This window comes from Vigna radiata, chromosome 5 (genome assembly GCF_000741045.1).
Source record: "Vigna radiata var. radiata cultivar VC1973A chromosome 5, Vradiata_ver6, whole genome shotgun sequence".
In the NCBI taxonomy this organism is placed as follows: domain Eukaryota; kingdom Viridiplantae; phylum Streptophyta; class Magnoliopsida; order Fabales; family Fabaceae; genus Vigna; species Vigna radiata.
In genome coordinates, this window is record NC_028355.1 from 32,072,057 (window position 1) to 32,091,391 (window position 19,335).

General features: G+C 36.0%; 4 protein-coding genes across 6 annotated transcripts; 2 read left to right on the plus strand and 2 right to left on the minus strand.

Annotated features, from left to right (window-relative positions):
- Nucleotides 1-245: 245 nt before the first annotated feature.
- LOC106762059 (inactive protein kinase SELMODRAFT_444075) lies at nt 246-6,597 on the plus strand. 2 transcript variants are annotated; one of them, XM_014645747.2, is made up of 11 exons: nt 246-355; nt 1,354-1,704; nt 1,965-2,222; nt 2,620-2,777; nt 2,848-2,942; nt 3,085-4,118; nt 4,553-4,713; nt 4,847-4,923; nt 5,015-5,162; nt 5,250-5,399; nt 5,724-6,597. In XM_014645747.2, the coding sequence occupies exons 3-11, from the start codon at nt 2,039-2,041 to the stop codon at nt 5,808-5,810; spliced, it is 2,094 nt and encodes a 697-aa protein (XP_014501233.1). In that variant the 5' UTR covers nt 246-355; nt 1,354-1,704; nt 1,965-2,038; the 3' UTR covers nt 5,811-6,597. The 2 variants fall into 2 exon arrangements, with proteins under 2 accessions (XP_014501233.1, XP_014501234.1); XM_014645748.2 differs by lacking the exon at nt 246-355 and adding an exon at nt 377-679.
- Nucleotides 6,598-7,120: 523 nt separating this feature from the next.
- LOC106762060 (RNA exonuclease 4) lies at nt 7,121-11,653 on the plus strand. Of its 2 annotated transcripts, none has more exons than XM_014645750.2 (7): nt 7,121-7,439; nt 7,831-8,015; nt 8,127-8,260; nt 8,426-8,655; nt 9,233-9,439; nt 9,817-9,897; nt 11,018-11,653. In XM_014645750.2, exons 2-7 carry the CDS (start codon nt 7,922-7,924, stop codon nt 11,274-11,276), a joined length of 1,005 nt encoding a protein of 334 aa, XP_014501236.1. In that variant the 5' UTR covers nt 7,121-7,439; nt 7,831-7,921; the 3' UTR covers nt 11,277-11,653. The 2 variants fall into 2 exon arrangements, with proteins under 2 accessions (XP_014501236.1, XP_014501235.1); XM_014645749.2 differs by having other exon boundaries at nt 7,122-7,439; nt 7,864-8,015.
- Nucleotides 11,654-12,718: 1,065 nt separating this feature from the next.
- On the minus strand, nt 12,719-13,623 carry LOC106761326 (PRA1 family protein F2). Its single transcript, XM_014644867.2, has one exon. It carries the CDS (start codon nt 13,540-13,542, stop codon nt 12,967-12,969), a length of 576 nt encoding a protein of 191 aa, XP_014500353.1. The 5' UTR covers nt 13,543-13,623; the 3' UTR covers nt 12,719-12,966.
- Nucleotides 13,624-14,787: 1,164 nt separating this feature from the next.
- LOC106760611 (uncharacterized mitochondrial protein AtMg00810-like) lies at nt 14,788-15,711 on the minus strand. The gene has a single exon (XM_014644030.1). It carries the CDS (start codon nt 15,709-15,711, stop codon nt 14,788-14,790), a length of 924 nt encoding a protein of 307 aa, XP_014499516.1.
- Between the last annotated feature and the right edge of the window lie 3,624 nt (nt 15,712-19,335).

Sequence of the window (19,335 nt, forward strand, 5' to 3'; positions counted from 1 at the left end):
AATTGCATGTTTCAGAGTACAATCTTTTCTTTAAATTATGAAAGTGAAAATTAATTCAATAAGTTTTAAAAAGCTTAATAGATACAGACATATTTAAATAATATACAAATATTCCATATAAATAGCAATAAATCAACATAACTTATTTATTTAGGTTTTTAAATATTAAGTATATATATATATATATATATATATATATATATATATATATATATATATATATATATGGAAAAGGAAAAGGAAGCCATTTCAGAAATGATCTCAGTTGACAAGTCGGACACACATGTAGACGGCGATTTACAGCTTAGCTTTCTCTGCTCTGCACAAAATCTGAATTTCTCTCTCTGCATTCAAAGTATGTCATGTCCCATATGTGTATGCATTTCATCTTCTACACCAAATTGCAACACCATTGCACTTCATAGTAATAAATTACACATACAATTTTTCAAAAGATACTTAATACTATATTTCCATCCCAGTTTGGTCATATCTCTCTCTATTCCTCAAACCAACAACTTTCATCTCTTCTCTTCTTTTCTCCAAAACCATTTTTCCACTCTTTTCATTCTCCCAGACCTGAAAACCTTTGGGTTATACAACCGTGGCTAGTTTTGTGTTTTCTTTTCATACCTGTGGATTCTGTTACCACCCAAATGTAAGAGGAGACTGTCGCAAAGTAAGCAAGAAACCTTAATCACAGAGCTTTGGGCTTTTTCTAGCTTTTGACAACAGTAGTAAAAGAGTCAAAATTCGTCATTCTTTTTATCTTTTTTAGTTTTTGCAAACAATAGTTTGAGCGAGTTTGATCATCAGATTTCTTTTGGTTAATGCTTGGTTGTGAGGATATTGTTTTATTTGGTTAGGTTTTGATTTTGATTTTTTTTTTACTGTTATTTGGTCTGAGGATATTTTTTATTTGAGGTTTAGCTGTATCAATTTTCTTTTTGAAAATTTTCAGGTTCTGATGATAAGGATTTTATGATTATTTGATTTTAGCATAAACATCAAAATGTATGTTATTATTTGTTTTGGTTGCTGTTGTTTTATTTTGTTATTTTATGCAGGATGTTCATTGTCCTGAGGATTGACATGATATATACTAGCATGATACAATAATGGAGAAAAAGAAAGTTTTGGATCTTCTTGAGAGATCTCTCTCATTGTTTTCTACTTGGATCCTTAGTGATATTTTTTTTATATTCTTAAGCAATCAAAAGGTTGCTAGTGATTACTTATCTGTATGTCTCACACTGACATGCAGTTTTTTCTTCTTCTTTAGACTCTGCATTATTGATGCTATTATTATCTCTATTTCCAACTTTTAAAGTTGATTCCTATGTCACTGTGCAGGGTAAAAACTGATACTGAGTTTTCAGTGACTCGGAGAACTAGAAGACCTCTCTACCTTTAGTCATATCAAATAGTGATTCAAACTCTTGATATAAGAAGAACATGCCACTATTTATGTAGTGGAATCTTTTGGCAGGGGTTCTACTGGAGGTTCATCAAAAGCAAAGCCAACTAGTGAAGAATAATTTGAAGACTCCACAACACAGCTAGTGTATGCAACTGTTCTCGTGCAATGGATTGTCTCATAGGCCTTCCCAAGCAGTGCTTTTAACCCTGTAGAATTTCTGAAACTTGAAATGCACAGTGTGGTAAACTTGGGGATGCAACGTCCTGCTTTCTGAGCCAGAAAAGGTATCTGATCCGATTCTTGACAGATTTGATTCTATTTTGGTAACATGGATTTGATAAAAAAAAGTTTACTTGCCAATCTGTAGCACTATAGATTTGAGTTCTGGTTAAAAGAGTCTTGTCAGTGATTGTTCTGTCACCTATTGGAAGCATGTTGCATTGTGGTTAAATATGATAATCCTGGTAGAGCTTGAGCACGAAAGAACAAACTAGTGATCTTGAACATGCTCTTGCTTTTCATCCCCTTGTTGTTTAAAATGTAGGAACATCTGGGTTTGAAGGTTATTGAGTGACACATCTGTTGAGCAAGACAGTTTTTGTGGGATTGCTGGCCCTGATGAGTCGAGAACAGCAGAAGCGAGGGAAGCAAGAAATATGTTCTGATGGAGCTGAAAAGGTCATTGTTGCCGTTAAGGCATCAAAGGAAATTCCAAAGACTGCTCTTGTTTGGTCCCTGACTCATGTTGTGCATCCTGGCGATTGCATTACACTGCTAGTAGTTGTACCTTCACAGAGTTCGGGTAATGAAATTTTTTCCATAATTTCTTTATTTTTGCTCTTTTGTCAGACATTATTTATTGCGGTGTGGTCATTATGGTTGCCTATTTCGGCAAGCAAATAATATATTAGTTGGGTCCTAAGGATATGTCACTCCCTTTTTTATATGTATTTTTTGTTTTGAATAAGAATTATGAACAAATGCATAGCAGGCTGACATGCAATATAAACCCTTGTGTGATAATTTTGTTTACTTTCTTGCTTGTGGTGGATGACTATAGTTATGTACTATTGCTGTATCTTGTGTGTGTCTCTTATTATGCATGAAAGAACCTTTACTCCCTTATTTTTTTATTGGTCATTGGAACTTGCACTCTTCCTTTATTCTGTGTACCTAACTATCGTTCTGCGCATATGTAGGCAGAAGATTGTGGGGTTTTCCAAGATTTGCTGGTGATTGTGCCAGTGGTCATAAGAAATCTTCTTCAGGATCATCAAGTTCGGAACAGAAGTGTGATATCACTGACTCTTGCTCTCAAATGATCCTTCAGCTCCATGATGTCTATGATCCTAACAAGGTTAATGTTAATGTAAGAGTTTTCACATTGAATGTTGCATGTATACGCCAACCTAACAGTTATTCAACAGATAAATGTGAAGATTAAAATTGTTTCTGGATCACCATGTGGAGCAGTGGCTGCGGAAGCCAAGAAAGCCCAAGCCAATTGGGTCGTTTTAGACAAGTAATTTTCTATCATATTTCCCCCCAAGGCATGCTTGTGTAATATGAAACAAACTTGAACTCTTCATTTCTGGTTTCACTATTTTATTGATGTGATTATAATTCAGTATGAATTGTTGGTATTTCAATTTTGCTTTGTACAGACAGCTCAAACATGAAGAAAAACAATGTATGGAAGAGCTGCAATGCAACATTGTGGTTATGAAGCGTTCACAACCTAAGGTACTCCGCTTGAATTTGGTTGGAACAAAAAAGAAGGATCTTGAAGAATTATGTTCACTACCTTCTGAACAAGATCAGAGGCTTGGAAAACAAACAAAGAACAAGAGTGATTCTTTAAATTCCTTAAAAGGTCCAGTTGTCACTCCATCCAGCAGCCCTGAGCTAGGGACACCATTTACTGCAACTGAAGCTGGTACTTCATCGGTTTCAAGCTCTGATCAAGGAACTTCACCATTTTTCATCTCTGAGATAAACAGTGAGTCCAAAAAAGAGGAAACTATAAAAGAAAATCCAGAACTTGATGATTCTATATCAGACACAGACAGTGAAAGCTTATCCACTTCTTCAGCAAGCTTGAGATTCCAGCCATGGATCACCGATTTACTTCTGCATCAACGATCTTCTCAACCTAAGGAAGAAAGAACAGAGAGATCTCACAGTAGGAATCAATTGTCTACTACTAGAGCTTTGCTAGAAAAGTTCTCGAGACTTGATAGAGAAGCTGAAATTGAAATCTCAACCTATAAGACTGACTTGGATTTCAGTGGGAATGTACGAGAAGCAATAGCGTTATCTAGAAATACTCCGCTTGGTCCACCTCCCTTGTGTTCAATCTGTCAACACAAGGCTCCTGTTTTTGGAAAACCTCCAAGATGGTTTACCTATGCTGAATTGGAGCTTGCCACTGGTGGATTTTCACAAGCCAATTTCTTGGCAGAAGGAGGATTTGGATCTGTTCACAGAGGTGTTCTACCAGATGGACAAGTTGTTGCTGTGAAGCAACATAAATTGGCCAGTTCTCAGGGTGACCTTGAATTCTGCTCGGAGGTAGAAGTCCTGAGCTGTGCTCAGCACCGAAATGTTGTTATGTTGATTGGTTTCTGTATAGAGGATAAGAGAAGGCTATTGGTTTATGAGTACATATGCAATGGATCATTGGATTCTCATTTATATGGTAATTTCTTTTGCTTTCAGACCAAGTTATGCTTTGGCAAGGTCATGTTTCTGAATTGGCTTGAACTTCATTAACGTTCATATTCATGTTGTCTGTGAAAGGTCGAGGTTTTACCTATTTGAAAAGTTATGCATCATCCAATATATGGGAATTTGGTTTGATGTGGTAGATTAATTTTTGTAAAGCTAATGAGATTCAGGGCTTTATATATAAAACTTGGTTTTATCATACATATTTTAACTAGCATGCATTTATGCTTTTGGTTGGAGTTGGACTTATCTTGTTCTTGAAGACTAGTGATGCAGAATATGTAAATATTTTGTCATTTTCACCATTAAATACAATGATTGCAATCATGTAGTATAGGTTGCATTTTACTGATACCGGCTCGATTTGTTAACTGGATAACTGGACATGACTTGGAACTCTATCAGGGAGACAACGAAAACCATTAGAATGGTCTGCCCGGCAAAAAGTTGCTGTTGGAGCTGCCCGAGGGTTGCGATATCTTCATGAAGAGTGCAGAGTGGGTTGCATTATCCACCGTGACATGCGACCCAACAACATTCTTATCACTCATGATTTTGAACCTCTGGTATGGGTTGTCTGTCACCTGCTATTGTTCTATGTAGTCAGCTGTTTTATAGTTTACATGTGAAAGGCACCACTGTTTTATGTCTTTCTTTCACAAAGTTTTCAGTTAATTAAGTTGTGTTAAATTATTCCAGGTTGGTGATTTTGGACTGGCGAGGTGGCAGCCTGATGGTGACACAGGAGTGGAAACTAGAGTAATCGGAACATTTGGGTGTGTGCTTAATTAATCCTTATTTAGTTTCATTGTCTTGTTAGTCTGCACAATATCAACAATTTAACTAAGCTTTGTTGGTGCTATACAGGTATTTGGCTCCTGAATATGCTCAAAGCGGCCAAATTACTGAAAAGGCTGATGTTTATTCATTTGGTGTTGTATTAGTAGAGCTTGTTACAGGGCGAAAGGCTGTGGATCTGAATAGGCCAAAGGGACAGCAGTGTCTTACTGAGTGGGTAAGTCAAATGATATTAATATCTAATTTATTATGGTTTTAATTGTGGCAAGGACATCATTTATGTGAGCATTCGATATTTAAACAGGCACGACCACTGTTAGAAGAATATGCCATTGAGGAACTGATTGATCCAAGGTTGGGAAGCCACTATTCGGAACATGAGGTCTATTGCATGCTGCATGCTGCCTCATTGTGCATAAGGAGAGATCCTTATTCTAGACCTCGCATGTCACAGGTAAGGAAAATTGAACAAATATTTTGTTTTTTGTCATTTTTTCCATGAGTTGGCTACATTACATTCACATTTCCTAAATTTAAGAAATTATAGGCTTAAAGGTTATAATCATACTGTCAATTGGGGACTTGAAGGAATTCCTCGTGTGCTGCTGAACTGAGAGTTAACTTCTATGAATTCACACTTGATGGTTCTTTTATTGTGAGAACAAAGAATATTACTGACTTCCAATGTTCTAAACACTAACTTTACACATTGATGATGTTACCCCACTTTTGGTTTCCCCACCTGATTTCGATGGCATTCTTGTCTTGTTTGTTCAAGGTTTTGCGAATACTTGATGGTGACACGGTTATGGACCCAAATTATGTTTCAACTCCCAGTTATGATGTGGGAAACCGGAGTGGTTGATTTTTCTTTTTGCCAGAAAGGTAAAGCAAAGACAGCGCCACTACAAAAGGGGTCCCCTGTTGTAAGAGTCACTGAAAGCTTTCTTTGGGAAGCTGAGCACAAGCCTTTGCCTATTGGGAAAGCAACAAGTCTGTCTAAGTAGACAGACATGTGAAGAAACTACAGTTAAAACACTTCACGACGAAGATTACTGTTTTGTTATGCTAAGCCTTAGTATTTTGCAATTTGTAGGTAGTTGTTTCTATTTCCCTGCAATTTGATTTAATGTTGCATATGTGTATAGTAGTAGTGCTAAAGTAGGTTAAGTAAAATAGAAGCTTTTGAAATTCTCCTATGAAAATTATGAAGTCCTGTATCTCAGTGACCTTGATCATCAGACTATGCTCATTAGATGGATCAAAAAAAGCTTTTGGTATTGTTGGTTCAAATCTATCCCCAATTCATGTGTTTTCATAAGCTGTGTTTTAAGAAACAAACAAACTTGGGCTGGGGCTGAGGTTGAGGCTGGTTGTTTCAACTGGCAACAGAAAAAGGTAGAGTGGTGGATTTATTTGAAGTACGAAAAGCTGAGGTGTCATTATATGAAACATGTGAAACAAAGACACCCTGGTTGGCTGATGATGACAGAAAGGTGAGACTGAGAGGTTGAACGTGATCAAGGGGGGATGTCAAATGTTTGTTTCTGGGTTATGTTTTGGCTTATTGTTACAAAGGATTGCATGTTGTATTAAAACAACACTGGTACAAGTTTACAAAATCCAGAGGTATCTATTCAAGTACGTGCAAACTAAGGTATCATTATTGCTTTGTCTGTTTTCTTTTTGGTAAATCTATTAGGTTTAAGTACAGAAACTATTTTCTCTCATATTATCTAATAAGAGTATCTTTCTGTGAAGAGCTTGTCACAGAAAGGCATGGGTTTGAGGGTAGATTCAATCAAACATAATTATTTATACAAATACAATTCCTTTATTTGTCCTAAGAATTTGCAGTAATCGTAATGCATCAATTATTATATGAAAATTTAATTAGAATTATAATGATTGGATAAAAATTTGTTTAGAATTCTTAACTATAATATGCGAAAAATTTAAAACATGAATATAGCAATGCTATTATAATCACCGGGATATAATTATTTTAATTTGAAAAATGATTATTTAAAGAGTAAAAATAAAAAACAAATATATATATATATATATATATATATATATAATATAGTATATTTAACTTTTTGTAAAAGTTGTTTAATAATTTTGTAGTGACAAAAATGGATTGAAACTGAAATATTAGTGCTGAGTATTAAAATAAAAATAAACCAAAGCAGGATTTAATTTGTGATATTTGGTTGGGGTGACTGCTCCACTTGCTGTCTACACAGTAGCATTGTGCGTTTTGACTCAAAGCAGTCGTTGCATCTTCTTCCTTGGCCGTGTTAGGGTTTTGGAGTAGCCGTTTACACCACCGAATTTTCCCTGGACCTTACTATACGACAAAATGTTGTGATTCTTCTATTGAATCATCTCGCTAAGGCGACGAGTCGTTTCGTCCAAACATCGCTGTGCATGCGTTTGATTTACCATTTGATATGGACGCCGAAGCGGACTCAACTCAAAACCCTACTCCAAGGTCAAACTGCTGCGTCTCACTTTCAATTTTTCTTTTGTTTTGTTTGGTAATTCGAACGTTTTCATGAAAAAATTTAGGAGGATTTTAGAATCAAATTCAAATTTATTGACTTTTTAAATTGGTAATTACTGCATTTTGGTCTCTGTTGCACTTTAAAATATTCTCTTGTGTGAGCGAATATTCTAGATAGTTTTGAATCAGTTTGTGGGAGCTTATTAGTATCTGATATATATAGTTGCCTGAATCTTTTATTTACAGTGACTAAGTAGTATCTGCACTATAGTGAATGAGGGAATGTTTCATGCTTCTCAGTAGAATAATATATATTGAATCAATGCACTCAGTTTTGTTCTTTTTTTATTCCTCTGGGTATAACTGTTTCTTTGCGTAGTTTGTTTGAAGAATAGCTGATTTCTTCCTACAGACACAAATGTTCGGCATGCTATAAACAATTCAAGAAGAAAGAGCATCTAATTGAGCACATGAAAACCTCGAACCATTCCGTCCATCAGCCTGCGTGTGGAGTCTGTCAAAAGCACTGCAAATCTTTTGAGTCTCTAAGAGAACATCTTACTGGTTAGTCATTTGTGCATTCAATCTGTGCTGTCGGCACTATTTATTGCATTGCTTCCATGTTTTATGCTCATTTATTTATATTTTCTTGTTCCCTTTTTAATTATGATTTAGGTCCTTTGCCAAAAGGAGTTTGTTCAAAGACTTTCTCTCAACGGGGCTGTCAACTTTGCTTGGTACTATTTGATAGTCCCGGGTCTCTCATTGCTCACAGAGAAACATGTTGCTTATCTGCCCCTACTCGTCTTGTAAGTTGATAATTGATAACCTTGAGCGTCGATAAAATATATAGGTTTCTTATGTGTACTGTTCACCCCAAGTAATCAAAGAAACCTACTTACGTTCGGTGTTTATTGTATACTTTGTTATCTATTGGGATTAGGAAGTTTATGTTGTGTGTGGAACTGTTGCAGGGAACTAAAGAACTGACCTATATAGATTCCCAATTTCACCGTCAAGATTCTTCTGATGAAAACCATGCTGGCAGGGGCCCTGGAGGAACAGTTGCAATAGACTGTGAAATGGTTGGTGGTGGAAGTGATGGTTCTCTGGAACTTTGTGCAAGAGTATGTTTGGTTGATGAAGATGAGAACTTAATCTTTCATACGTATGTAAAACCTCAATTGCCTGTTACTAATTACAGGTACTTTTAATTTGTTTCCTTGTTTTCTTTTCTTTTACATAATACTTGTTTTAGTTTTAATGGGGAGAATGAAATGAAAAGGAGGGAGATAGGATAGAAATATCAATGTTTCATTATTTTTTGGGAGCAGAAATAGGGACGAGGAAGTCTTTCCTATGGGACCGTTCTCTCAAATTGGCATGAAATAGAGGGGAGAGATGATGTCTATTTTCATTTTTGTTTGAGTTTCTTTAAAAGTTAACTGATGTTTTTATAACAAAAGAAATATAAATCATAAATAATTTAATGTTGAAAATAATAGAGATGATATATTTTTTTGGATTAAATTAGTACAAGGATATTTCATGCAATTTATTTACTTTTCATTGTCCCTTTCACTCATCTAAAGAAATGAGGCAAATTTCTCCACTTCTCTTATTTTTATCAACCCAAACAATATATTTTCAACTACATTTATCTTTTATTTCTATCCTTCATATTTCCTTACTCACTTCCATTCCCAAAATCGCATTATTCTCAATGAAACTTGAGAAGGGAAAAAAGAGTGTAGGGGTTGATTTTATTTGGATATTTTCAGATATGATATAACTGGGTTGACAGAAGAACATCTCAGAAATGCCATGCCCCTTGGCGAAGTTAAAGAAAACGTATGCAAAATACTATACAATGGAGAAAACCTTGGCAAAATTCGACTAAATGGTGGAAAGGCCAGGCTTCTTGTGGGGCATGACTTAGCACACGATTTATATTGCTTGAATATGCATTATCCTGATCATATGCTAAGGTAGATTCTTCTTGAGTAACTTAAATTATGCTAAATCCTGCTTGGCAGAATTATTCTTGACCACATTCTGGCACTATTTTTCTTATCACCACTTTAAGGACTTATCATGATGATGAACTAAACAATTGTTAAAAATCCCTGAATTTCTTCTGTTTTTCTCCTTTTTATTATCAGCTTATTATATAGAGTATTATCCTAAACAAGTTTCCTGACTTAAAAGATCTACACTATTCAGAACCTTTTTCATTATTATATTGGATCGTGCCAGATTGATGAAAATATCTCCTTGAATGGACTGTTTGTTGTTCGAGAGCAGATCTTTGTAATTATTATTATTAGCACTCATATTTTGCCTATGCTTTTATGTTGCATTGAAGAGACACTGCAAAGTACCGTCCGTTGATGAAGACAAACTTGGTCAGCCATTCGCTCAAGTATCTCACCCGAACATATCTTGGGCAAGTTAATTTTTGACTCAAATCTTTTTCTGTTTGAAACTTCTTCCAGCTTATAGTTTTCCTTTTATTTTAAAAATCAAATTACAATTATTCAATGGCTATGATTTCAACTTGCCCAGGATCATTGTAGATTGTATGAATGATACTTCTTTCGATACTAAAATAAAATGAAACTGGTGATCAACAGTTTCTTATGTTGAGTACGAATAAACTAATTTTGAAGGATGTATTCAAGTTGATTGTCAAATATAGAATTTTATAAACTAAACTTAGTTATTTGTTGGTTTCAATTTTTGTTGGTTTTTACCTTTAAATTTCGCTACCAAATTTTAAATGCAAACATCCTATCCTGAATCAATGACCACTATCTGGGTCTGTTCGCCGGCAAAGGTACGGGTGATAGTGGTGGAGGTGGTGGTGGTTATAAGTAGTGGTGATGACTGGTGATGAAGGCCATGGTTCTAGTTGCTATGGTTATAACAATGACTATGATAGCAGTGACAATAAAAACATTGATAGTTAACTGGGGAGCAGCAACAATGACGATCGTGGTGGATTGGTTAACTTGAACAACAGTGGTGGTGGTCAGACAGTGCTAACGAGTGTAACGGTGACGATAGTGGTAAACTAGTGGCATTTAGGGAGGTGGTTGAGGAGAGATGCGAGAAACTGAATTGCCTGTTCTTCCTACTAAAAGCCACCATGAAGCAAAACCTTGTTTTTAAATGCAGATAAACGTATTTCACAACAAACTAAGTCAATTCGGTTCCATTTTAGTCAAACGGGTTTTGTTTTGAATTTTTATTTGAAAATCCAAATTTAAAAACTTACGATTATCTTTTCGTTTTCTTTTTTTATTCGAAAAGAAATATATTTGACTATATTTCTTTTTCACTAAAATGAAGCAGCCGAATTGATTTTTAACTATATTTTAAATGTTTTTGTCACAATTTAAAAGGAAAATAAAAGTTTTGGTTTTCTGCTTGTACTTGGAAACAAGCTTCTAAAGCATGTCTAAAGTTACTGCAGTGTGGATGCATAGATCAATACTTACCTGTTTAATCATTAAATTACGATAGTTAACTGATGACAATAATTTTTTATTGTTTTTGCTTGACAGTTATGATATCCAATCCGGCACTCATGACCCGTATGAAGATTGTGTTTCTGTGATGAGACTATACAAGAGAATACGAGCTCAAAAGCATCCAGAGGAAGAAGACCATGGAACATCGACTCCGAGTAACAGGATTGTTGGTGTGCCTGATTGCTGGAGATCCAAGGAACTTGACAACCTCACTCCAGATCAACTCTATGCCATGTCAAGATCGGATTACAAGTGTTGGTGCTTGGATTTGAGGCCAAAATTGCCAACCTGAATTATTTCATCATTGAATTTTTCTCCGGCATCATATCATAGTGCCTATTTCCTCAGAAACTATGGGAATGGGTTGCTAAAATATTTTGCAGTGATATTTTCGGTGAATATCTTTCTAACGCATAGTGTGATCCTCGGGACAAGAAAACTGTTGAAAAAAAAAGATATGATGCTTTTGTGAATATCTAACTTTTGGTTCAAACTAAATTAAGGCTACCTTTTTTAGAATGAAGACTTGCCTACTTTGTCATAAAGGCTACCGACACAAACGATTTAAGGCTTGTTCTAGATCCAATTTCAACGGAGCCAATTAGATCTAAGTTGCTGATTGGTACAAGGAGTTTTCATTTTCAAATATAAACATGTTTAGTTACTATTTATTTTTCTTTAAAGTAATATATTTTCTTTGTTTACGACGGGAAAATTAACTTGGTATTAATTACCATGGGAAAGTTTCATTCCTGAGTATGAAGGTGAAGAATGTTTTATTCTTGTCTATTCCTTTGGTATTAGAACTTTCAACTTGAAAAACAAGGTTCTTTATTTAATTAGACAATATCAACTTGCCATTACTAAAATCTTAAATTATATCAAACTGACATCTTTGTTAATCGCAACATAAATTTTCTCGACCGTCTATTTAATTTAATATAAGAGTAATTTTACTGTATATTAAAATATACTATATAAATTATAAATTTTAGTTATTTGTTTATTATGCAATGTACATAGGTCAAAAGTTACATTTCTTACAATTAATTGTAGATTAAATACGCTGTTTTTAATTTTGAACAAAAGTTCTAATCTTCTTTTGTAATGAACTCTTTCTAATTTCAATAAAATTTAGGCTTTTCTAATGGTTAGGATATAGTATGATACGATTGATAATTATAATGTAAATGACCATTAGTGAATGATGCATGCATAATTGGGCAAACCAAAATAGTGCGATTAGTAATAATAGCAACAGTGACACCTATAACAAAAGTGGTGATAACTATGTAAAAAAAACGGTGATAACAAAAATAAATTAAGTTATACAATAGAATAAGGAAAATCATATTGTATTCGCGTACCAAACAATGTAGGTATCCTATCTTATTACATACATGATCATGATTTAAAAGACTCACATGGCACACGTGCTAACTCAAAAGGTTCAATCTATTTCGTTGAATATATAAGGTGTTGAGTATTAACAGAATCGAACATTTAATATAAAGAAAGATTAAAAGACAAATTTAATCACGGATTATGCCCCCCAAAACTTTAGTTAATAAATTGTAAACACAAAGAAAATCTGAAATTATGGCCATTTGATTACTAATGCAAAAAAAATAGCAACTTTATGATTGCTCCTCTTGCCGACATGTCAATTGCTATGTCTCAATTTCAAGTAACGAACTATCCTTATTTGGACAGCAACAAGAATGAGATATCATATCACAGAAGGGATAAAATTTATATTAAACTAAATTAAACGAAAACAATGAATTTCAGTTCATCGAGAGCACTCAACATCTTTAGCTACACAAATTCCAAACTTCCCATTCAAAAAGGCAACAAAAAATGAAGCATAAAACTGAAAGAGACGGAAGAAGCTGAACGGAATCTAAAATTATTTACCGAATTGACGAAATAAAAAAATTCAGAGAAGAGAAAAACACGAAAGGGAAAGAGAAGATTGGGGATCAAGAAAGAGGAGCACCGGGATGAGGATTAGGAGGAGGAGGAACGAAGCGAGCAGTGGCCTCTTCTTCGTCGTAGAACAAATCATCGGTTCTTCTGAAGGCGGCGTGCGCCACCACCAAGACCACTCCGATGAGGAGTGCCACCAGGATGTTGGAGACGGCACCGGTGAGGAGGAGGAGGGCGATGGTCAGCACCGCCATGACGACGAGCACGACGCGGTCGCTGATCATCCGGCCGAGCACGACGAGCGGCTCGTCGCGGAGGAAGTAAAGGAAGAGCCACGCCGCCACGAGCACCACGAACACGATCAGCGATATTGGATGCCAGAGGAGACTGAGGAAGAGCACTATGAGCACCACGATGGCGTAGTTCATCTGGAAGTAGCCGACGTTCTCCCGCACGCGCCTCACGGCGTCGGAGAAACCGGCCGGAAGGGCGAAGGAGCGGAAGTTGAACATGATCTTCCATGGACGGCGCGTGGCGAGACCCTCCTTGACCCGCTGCTTGGCGCGTGAGATAAACTCGAGGTTGGTGGAAGGTGAAGAGGAAGTTGGGATTGTGCCGTAGTTAGTCATAGTTGCCGAAACACTTCTTTCTTGCTTTCTTGCTTTCTTTCTTTCTTTCCTTCCTTGGTTTTTCACGAACAAAGATAAACACTCTTACAAAACAATCATTAATAAAGACGCCAAATAAAATATATTTTTCTATTTTTTATTATTACTATTATTCATATAAATTAATGCATTATTTTAATTATAACGTGCCTGAGGGTTTGTCTTCCTTACTCTGGCACCTTCTCACACACACATGCAATTCAAAATTGTATACAATTATATTTTTTGACAAATTTTTTTTTAACAATAGAATACGTATCATTATTTGATTAATGTATTTAAATTTATGTTTAAAAAAATATTTGAAACAAACAAATTATAAACTGTCACGTTGTCAAAAAATTATTAAAAAGAAAAATTGTCTAAGAGAGTTTTTCCTTCAAAATTATACAAATTTCTTTCTTAGTTTCACTTTTCAATTGGATTTTTATTTCATTTACAAATTTTATAGACATAAATCTGAAGTCAAATAATGACAATAAAAAATAAGCGAACTAATATTTTGTAACAAACTCAAATTCTATTTAACTATTTATCACGGGGAGCAAAAGAAATAAAAAACCTATATTTTTTTTCTTACTTTTGGTGTAAAACTATCACACTCACAATTAATTAAATGTTAAGTCTGATTTTAAGATAGTGATTATAAAACAACTATATTCTCATTATGTTTGCACACAATAAATATTGAGTGTGTATATTTAAAAAACATACAATTTAAATCAGTGACTAAAGAATTAATAATTAATTTAACGACCCATTTTAAAATCACATCGCTTTAGTTTGGGATGAAGGACTAAACTCTAATTTTTTTTTTAAACATAAAGATTAAAAGTAAGTCACATTTTCAGAATTGAACTAAAAAAAGTATGAATATTTTCAAAGATAAAAGTTCGTTTAAGCCTAAATATATACTTTGTTTAAGTCTTGTAGTGACATGTTCAAAGGAAAATTTGCAGTAGGAACATTTTCTCACTCACTGACATTGAAGCATGGGATAAGGCAAGCTTACAGAGAAAATGAGAGGGAGCAGAGAGAAAGCACCGAAAACAGAGAAANAGTATTCAGAAAGTCAAGTGAATGAATTATTGCATCTGTATTTTCATCTTATCTTTACAAAAAGGGGAGAAAAGTAATTATATAGAAGAGGAGAGAAAAGTAACTAAATAAGAGTAACTAAAAGAATTAAAAGCTAACGAAATGCAGTTACACATTTATTGTACTCTGACAGCCCCCCTCAAGCTTGGCATAGATGTTGATGGTGCCAAGCTTGGAGTTGATGTTGTGAAAGGTGGAAGGAGGGAGAGGCTTGGTCAGGATATCAGCAAGTTGAAGTGTAGTGTGTATAGGAAGGAGCTTGACAATGCCTTCTTGAACCTTTTGTCGAATGAGATGGCAGTCAATTTCGATATGCTTCGTACGTTCATGGAAAACTTGGTTGGTAGCAATTTTAATGGCAGACATGTTATCACAGTAGAGGGTGGCAGGCTGGGAGAGTGGGAGGCGAAGATCCTTCATAAGATTGGTGAGCCATTGAAGTTCACAGACAGTTTGAGCAAGAGCGCGATACTCTGCTTCCGAAGAGCTACGTGAGACTGTGGATTGCTTTTTGGATTTCCATGAAATTGGTGAGTTTCCCAGGTAGACAATGTATCCAGTGGTTGATTTGCGGGAATCAGAGCATCCAGCCCAGTCTGAATCACTATAAGCTTTCAAAGAAAGATTGTTAGTGGCAGTTAGAAGTATACCTTGACCAGGAGTTTGCTTTATATAACGCGGGATTCTGAAGGCTGCTTGATGATGGATTTTAGTGGGGGCAGCGACGTATTGGCTTAAACGATGTACAACATAGGTTATATCCGGGCGAGTGTTGGTGAGGTAAATGAGTCTTCCAATCAAGCGTCTAAACGCAGCGGGATCTTCAAGAGGATCACCTTCAGAGGATATTTTGGTGGAGAAATTCATTGGAGTGCTGACAGGTGCTGCATTAAGCATCCCGGTCTCTGTGAGAAGGTCCAAGGCATATTTTCTCTGGGATAGAAGGATGCCTTCTTTGCTTCTAGCAACCTCAAAACCCAGAAAGTAAGATAGATTACCAAGATTCTTTATTTTAAATTGATCATTGAGCATGTTAGTAATTATATCAATATCATGAATGTTGTTGCCGGTAAGTATGATATCATCAACATAAACAAGTATTATAGTGATATTATCCCCATTATGTTTAGTAAAGAGAGAGTGATCACCAGAGGTTTTGTGAAAAATTGTGAGAGAGAAGAAAAGAGGATAACTTGGCATACCACTGCCTACTAGCCTGTTTTAATCCATAGAGGGATTTGTGGAGAAGACAAACCTGGTTTTTACCTGAGGCTGTGATCCCTGGTGGCAGTTGCATATAAACTTCTTCACTTAAATCACCGTGTAAGAAGGCATTGTTGACATCTAATTGTCGTAGATGCCAATTTTGAGCTGCTGCCAAAGATAAAATAAAACGAACACTGGTTAATTTAACTACAGGGGAAAAAGTTTCAAAGTAATCAATACCCTCCATTTGCGTGTAACCCTTGGCGACTAAGCGAGCTTTGAATNTGTCTATGGTCCCATCAGCTTTTTGCTTTGTTTTGTACACCCATTTGCACCCAATGGCCTTCTTGTTGGGGGGAAGGGTGGTGATGGTCCAGGTGTGGTTGTGTTCAAGAGCAGCAATTTCTTCCTGCATAGCTTGTCGCCAATGAGCATGCTTCAGGGCCTCTTTGTAATCCTGAGGATCAATAAGACTATCTAGAGAAAAAATGAAAGCTTTATATGCAGGTGATAATCTGTCAAAAGTCAGAACACTTTCAATGGGGTATTTAGTGTTAGTGGTGCTATAAGATGATATCTGGAAATCTTTTAAGTAAGCAGGGGGTTTTCTAACTCTAGTGGTCCTTCTAGGAGTATGATATTCATTTGTTGTATTATCTTGGACATGGTCATCAAGAATGGGCAGATTATGAGTTTGAACAATAGGGTGATCATCATCATAAACAACTTAAGTATTATGTATTGGCAGAGAAAAGGAAAGGTCAGTAGCATCATTTTGAGTGGTATCAGGAAATTCAGATTCAATAAAGATAACATTGCGAGAAATTTTAATATCATGTGTGGTAAGATCATAGGTAATGTATCCTTTTGTAGTAGGATGTAGACCAAGAAATAGGCTAGGTTTGGAACGGGGATCAAGTTTCTTCCTATTGGCTTGAAGGGTGCTAACATAGCAAAGGCAACCAAAAACTTTTAATCTAGAAAAATCAAAATCTGTTTGATATAACATGTCATGTGGTGAGTTATTATTCAGAAAAGGGGTAGGCATAATTTAATAAGCAAAGCAGCATAATTAAGAGCATAGGTCCAAAAATGAATGGGAGTTTTGGAATGAAAAAGTAAAGCTCTAGTGACATTTAAAAGATGTTGATGCTTCCTCTCAACTATACCATTTTGTTGAGGGGTTTCAATGCAAGATGTTTGATGAATAATTCCTTCTGAATTGAACAAGTCTGTCATAGCAAACTCACTGCCATTATCAGACCTAATGGTCTTGATGCTAACTTTGAATTGGTTTTTAACATATGCAATGAAATGAACAATATGCTGGCGAGTTTCAGATTTGCTTTTCATTAAGTGAATCCAAGTGTATCTAGTATGATCATCCACTATGGTTAGAAAATATTTATGAGAATGCAGTGAAGGATTAGAACAAGGTCCCCAAATATCAATGTGAATAAGATCAAAAGCATTTAAGTTATGAGAGGTACTACGAGGAAAAGGCAGTCTTTTCTGTTTAGCAGTATGACAAGCATTACAATGATCAGTTCGTGAGTCTATATAACTATGCTTTTGTCTTAAAATGTCTAATCTACTATCAGATAAGTGGCCAAGACGATTATGCCAAATATTTGTACATGCCGATCTAGGTGTATGATGCCTTTCTGCATAATGGGAAAATCTGTGTGTGGTGTGGATAGGGCCATGAAAGATGTATAGTCCTCCATGTATCTCAACTGAACCAATCTTGCTGTTTGTTGTCAAATCCTGAATGAAACATGTCGAATTAGTGAATATAACACGTAAATGATTGTGTGCAACCAATTTAGATATAGAAATAAGGTTATAACAGAAATCTGGAATAAAAAGAACATCTTGGAGAAAAATTTGTTCATTGATTTTAACAATTCCTTTGTGAGTGGCTGTGGTTTTCATGCCATTAGGGAGGTTAATGGTGACAGGGGTAATCTTTTCATGAGAATACAAGTGAGTAAGAGAGGAAGCAACATGATCTGTTGCACCAGAGTCCAAGATCCAGGAGATAATACCTTGGTCTTCATGTGAATTAAGATTAAAAATGGTTGTACCTGTATTAGTAGAGTTAGAGATCATAGAACTGATTTGGCTAGTTGGTGGTCCTCCCGTATCATTAGGATGTTTGATAAGGGCCATTAAGGCTTGGTATTGTTGTTGTGTCAAACGAACTTCTGGATTAAGAGCCTCCCCAGGGTCATCGTTTTTGGTATCTTGACTGTTAGTCAGAAGGGCCTTGCCATTGTGAAATTTATGGCCAGGAGGAAACCCGTGTTTTCTGTAGCATACGTCGATGGTATGACCATTTTTCCCACAGTGAGAGCAAGCCTTTCTTCCTGTAGAAGTCTTGTTATTGGGGAAGCCATGTTTCTTGAAGCAAACTGACTCTGTGTGGCCATTCTTGCCACAATAAGAACAAGCAGAAGTACTAACAGCAGCAACACTTTTTATTTCAAATCCACTAAGAAAGGTATTATTCATCACCTGCCTTTCCTGCTGCACAACATATGAAAATATTTTCGAAATAGGAGGCATAGGGTCCATTAACAGAACATGGGACTGGATATTACCATATTGTTCGTTCAAACCCCGGAGAAACTGCAAGACCCGATCCTCTTGCTTTCTTTGTGCGAGAATGGAAATCAATTTGCAAGAACATCTAATTTCACAACAACAAACTGGTTCAGGACGAAAACTCTCAAGTTCATCCCATATAACGCGAAGCTTCGTGAAAAATTCAGTCACGGTACTGTCTCCTTGTTTCAAAGACGCTGCTTGATTTTGCAACTCAGAGATACGTAGGAGATCCCCTTGGAAAAATCTTGATTTCAGATCATCCCAAATGGCTTGGGCACTATCCATCCAGAGAATGCTGTGGCGGATGTCTGGAGAAACAGAATGAACCAACCATGACACCACCATATTATTGCATCTTTTCCAGGCACCGTAAGTGCTATCTTCCTTTTGCGGTTGTTTAGCGGTTCCATCAACAAACTGAATTTTGTTCTTGGCACTTAGGGCAGTGAGCATTGATTTGCTCCAGGCATGGTAGTTGGTAGATTCAAGAAGAGGGGAAACAAGCGGAACCGCAGGACTTTCGCTTGGATAGAGGTAGAGAAAACTAAAGTGTTGAGGATGATCGTCGGCCATCGCGCAAGAAACCTGTGAACAAGTAAACCAAAAGGAAAAGAAAGAGAGAAAAAAAAAACAGAAAGAAGACCAAGAAAAGAAAAAAAAAAAAGAAGGAAAGAAATTATCAGAGTGGCGCAACAGAGCTCTTCAAAACGAAGAGCTCTGATACCATCAAAGGAAAATTTGCAGTGGGAACATTTTCTCACTCACTGACATTGAAGCATGGGATAAGGCAAGCTTACAGAGAAAATAGAGAGGGCAGAGAGAAAGCACCAAAAACANANA

Bases quoted from the DNA above. Each gene is read 5' to 3' on its own strand.
- LOC106762059 (XM_014645747.2), top strand. From the start codon at position 2,039: ATGAGTCGAGAACAGCAGAAGCGAGGGAAGCAAGAAATATGTTCTGAT. The intron at 4,714-4,846 runs GTATGGGTTGTC...AAATTATTCCAG, and splicing joins CTCATGATTTTGAACCTCTG to GTTGGTGATTTTGGACTGGC. The intron at 5,400-5,723 runs GTAAGGAAAATT...TGTTTGTTCAAG, and splicing joins CTAGACCTCGCATGTCACAG to GTTTTGCGAATACTTGATGG.
- LOC106762060 (XM_014645749.2), top strand. From the start codon at position 7,399: ATGGACGCCGAAGCGGACTCAACTCAAAACCCTACTCCAAG. The intron at 7,440-7,863 runs GTCAAACTGCTG...TTCTTCCTACAG, and splicing joins ACTCAAAACCCTACTCCAAG to ACACAAATGTTCGGCATGCT. The intron at 8,656-9,232 runs GTACTTTTAATT...GGATATTTTCAG, and splicing joins TTGCCTGTTACTAATTACAG to ATATGATATAACTGGGTTGA.
- LOC106760611 (XM_014644030.1), bottom strand. From the start codon at position 15,711: ATGCTCAATGATCAATTTAAAATAAAGAATCTTGGTAATCTATCTTAC.
- LOC106761326 (XM_014644867.2), bottom strand. From the start codon at position 13,542: ATGACTAACTACGGCACAATCCCAACTTCCTCTTCACCTTCCACCAAC.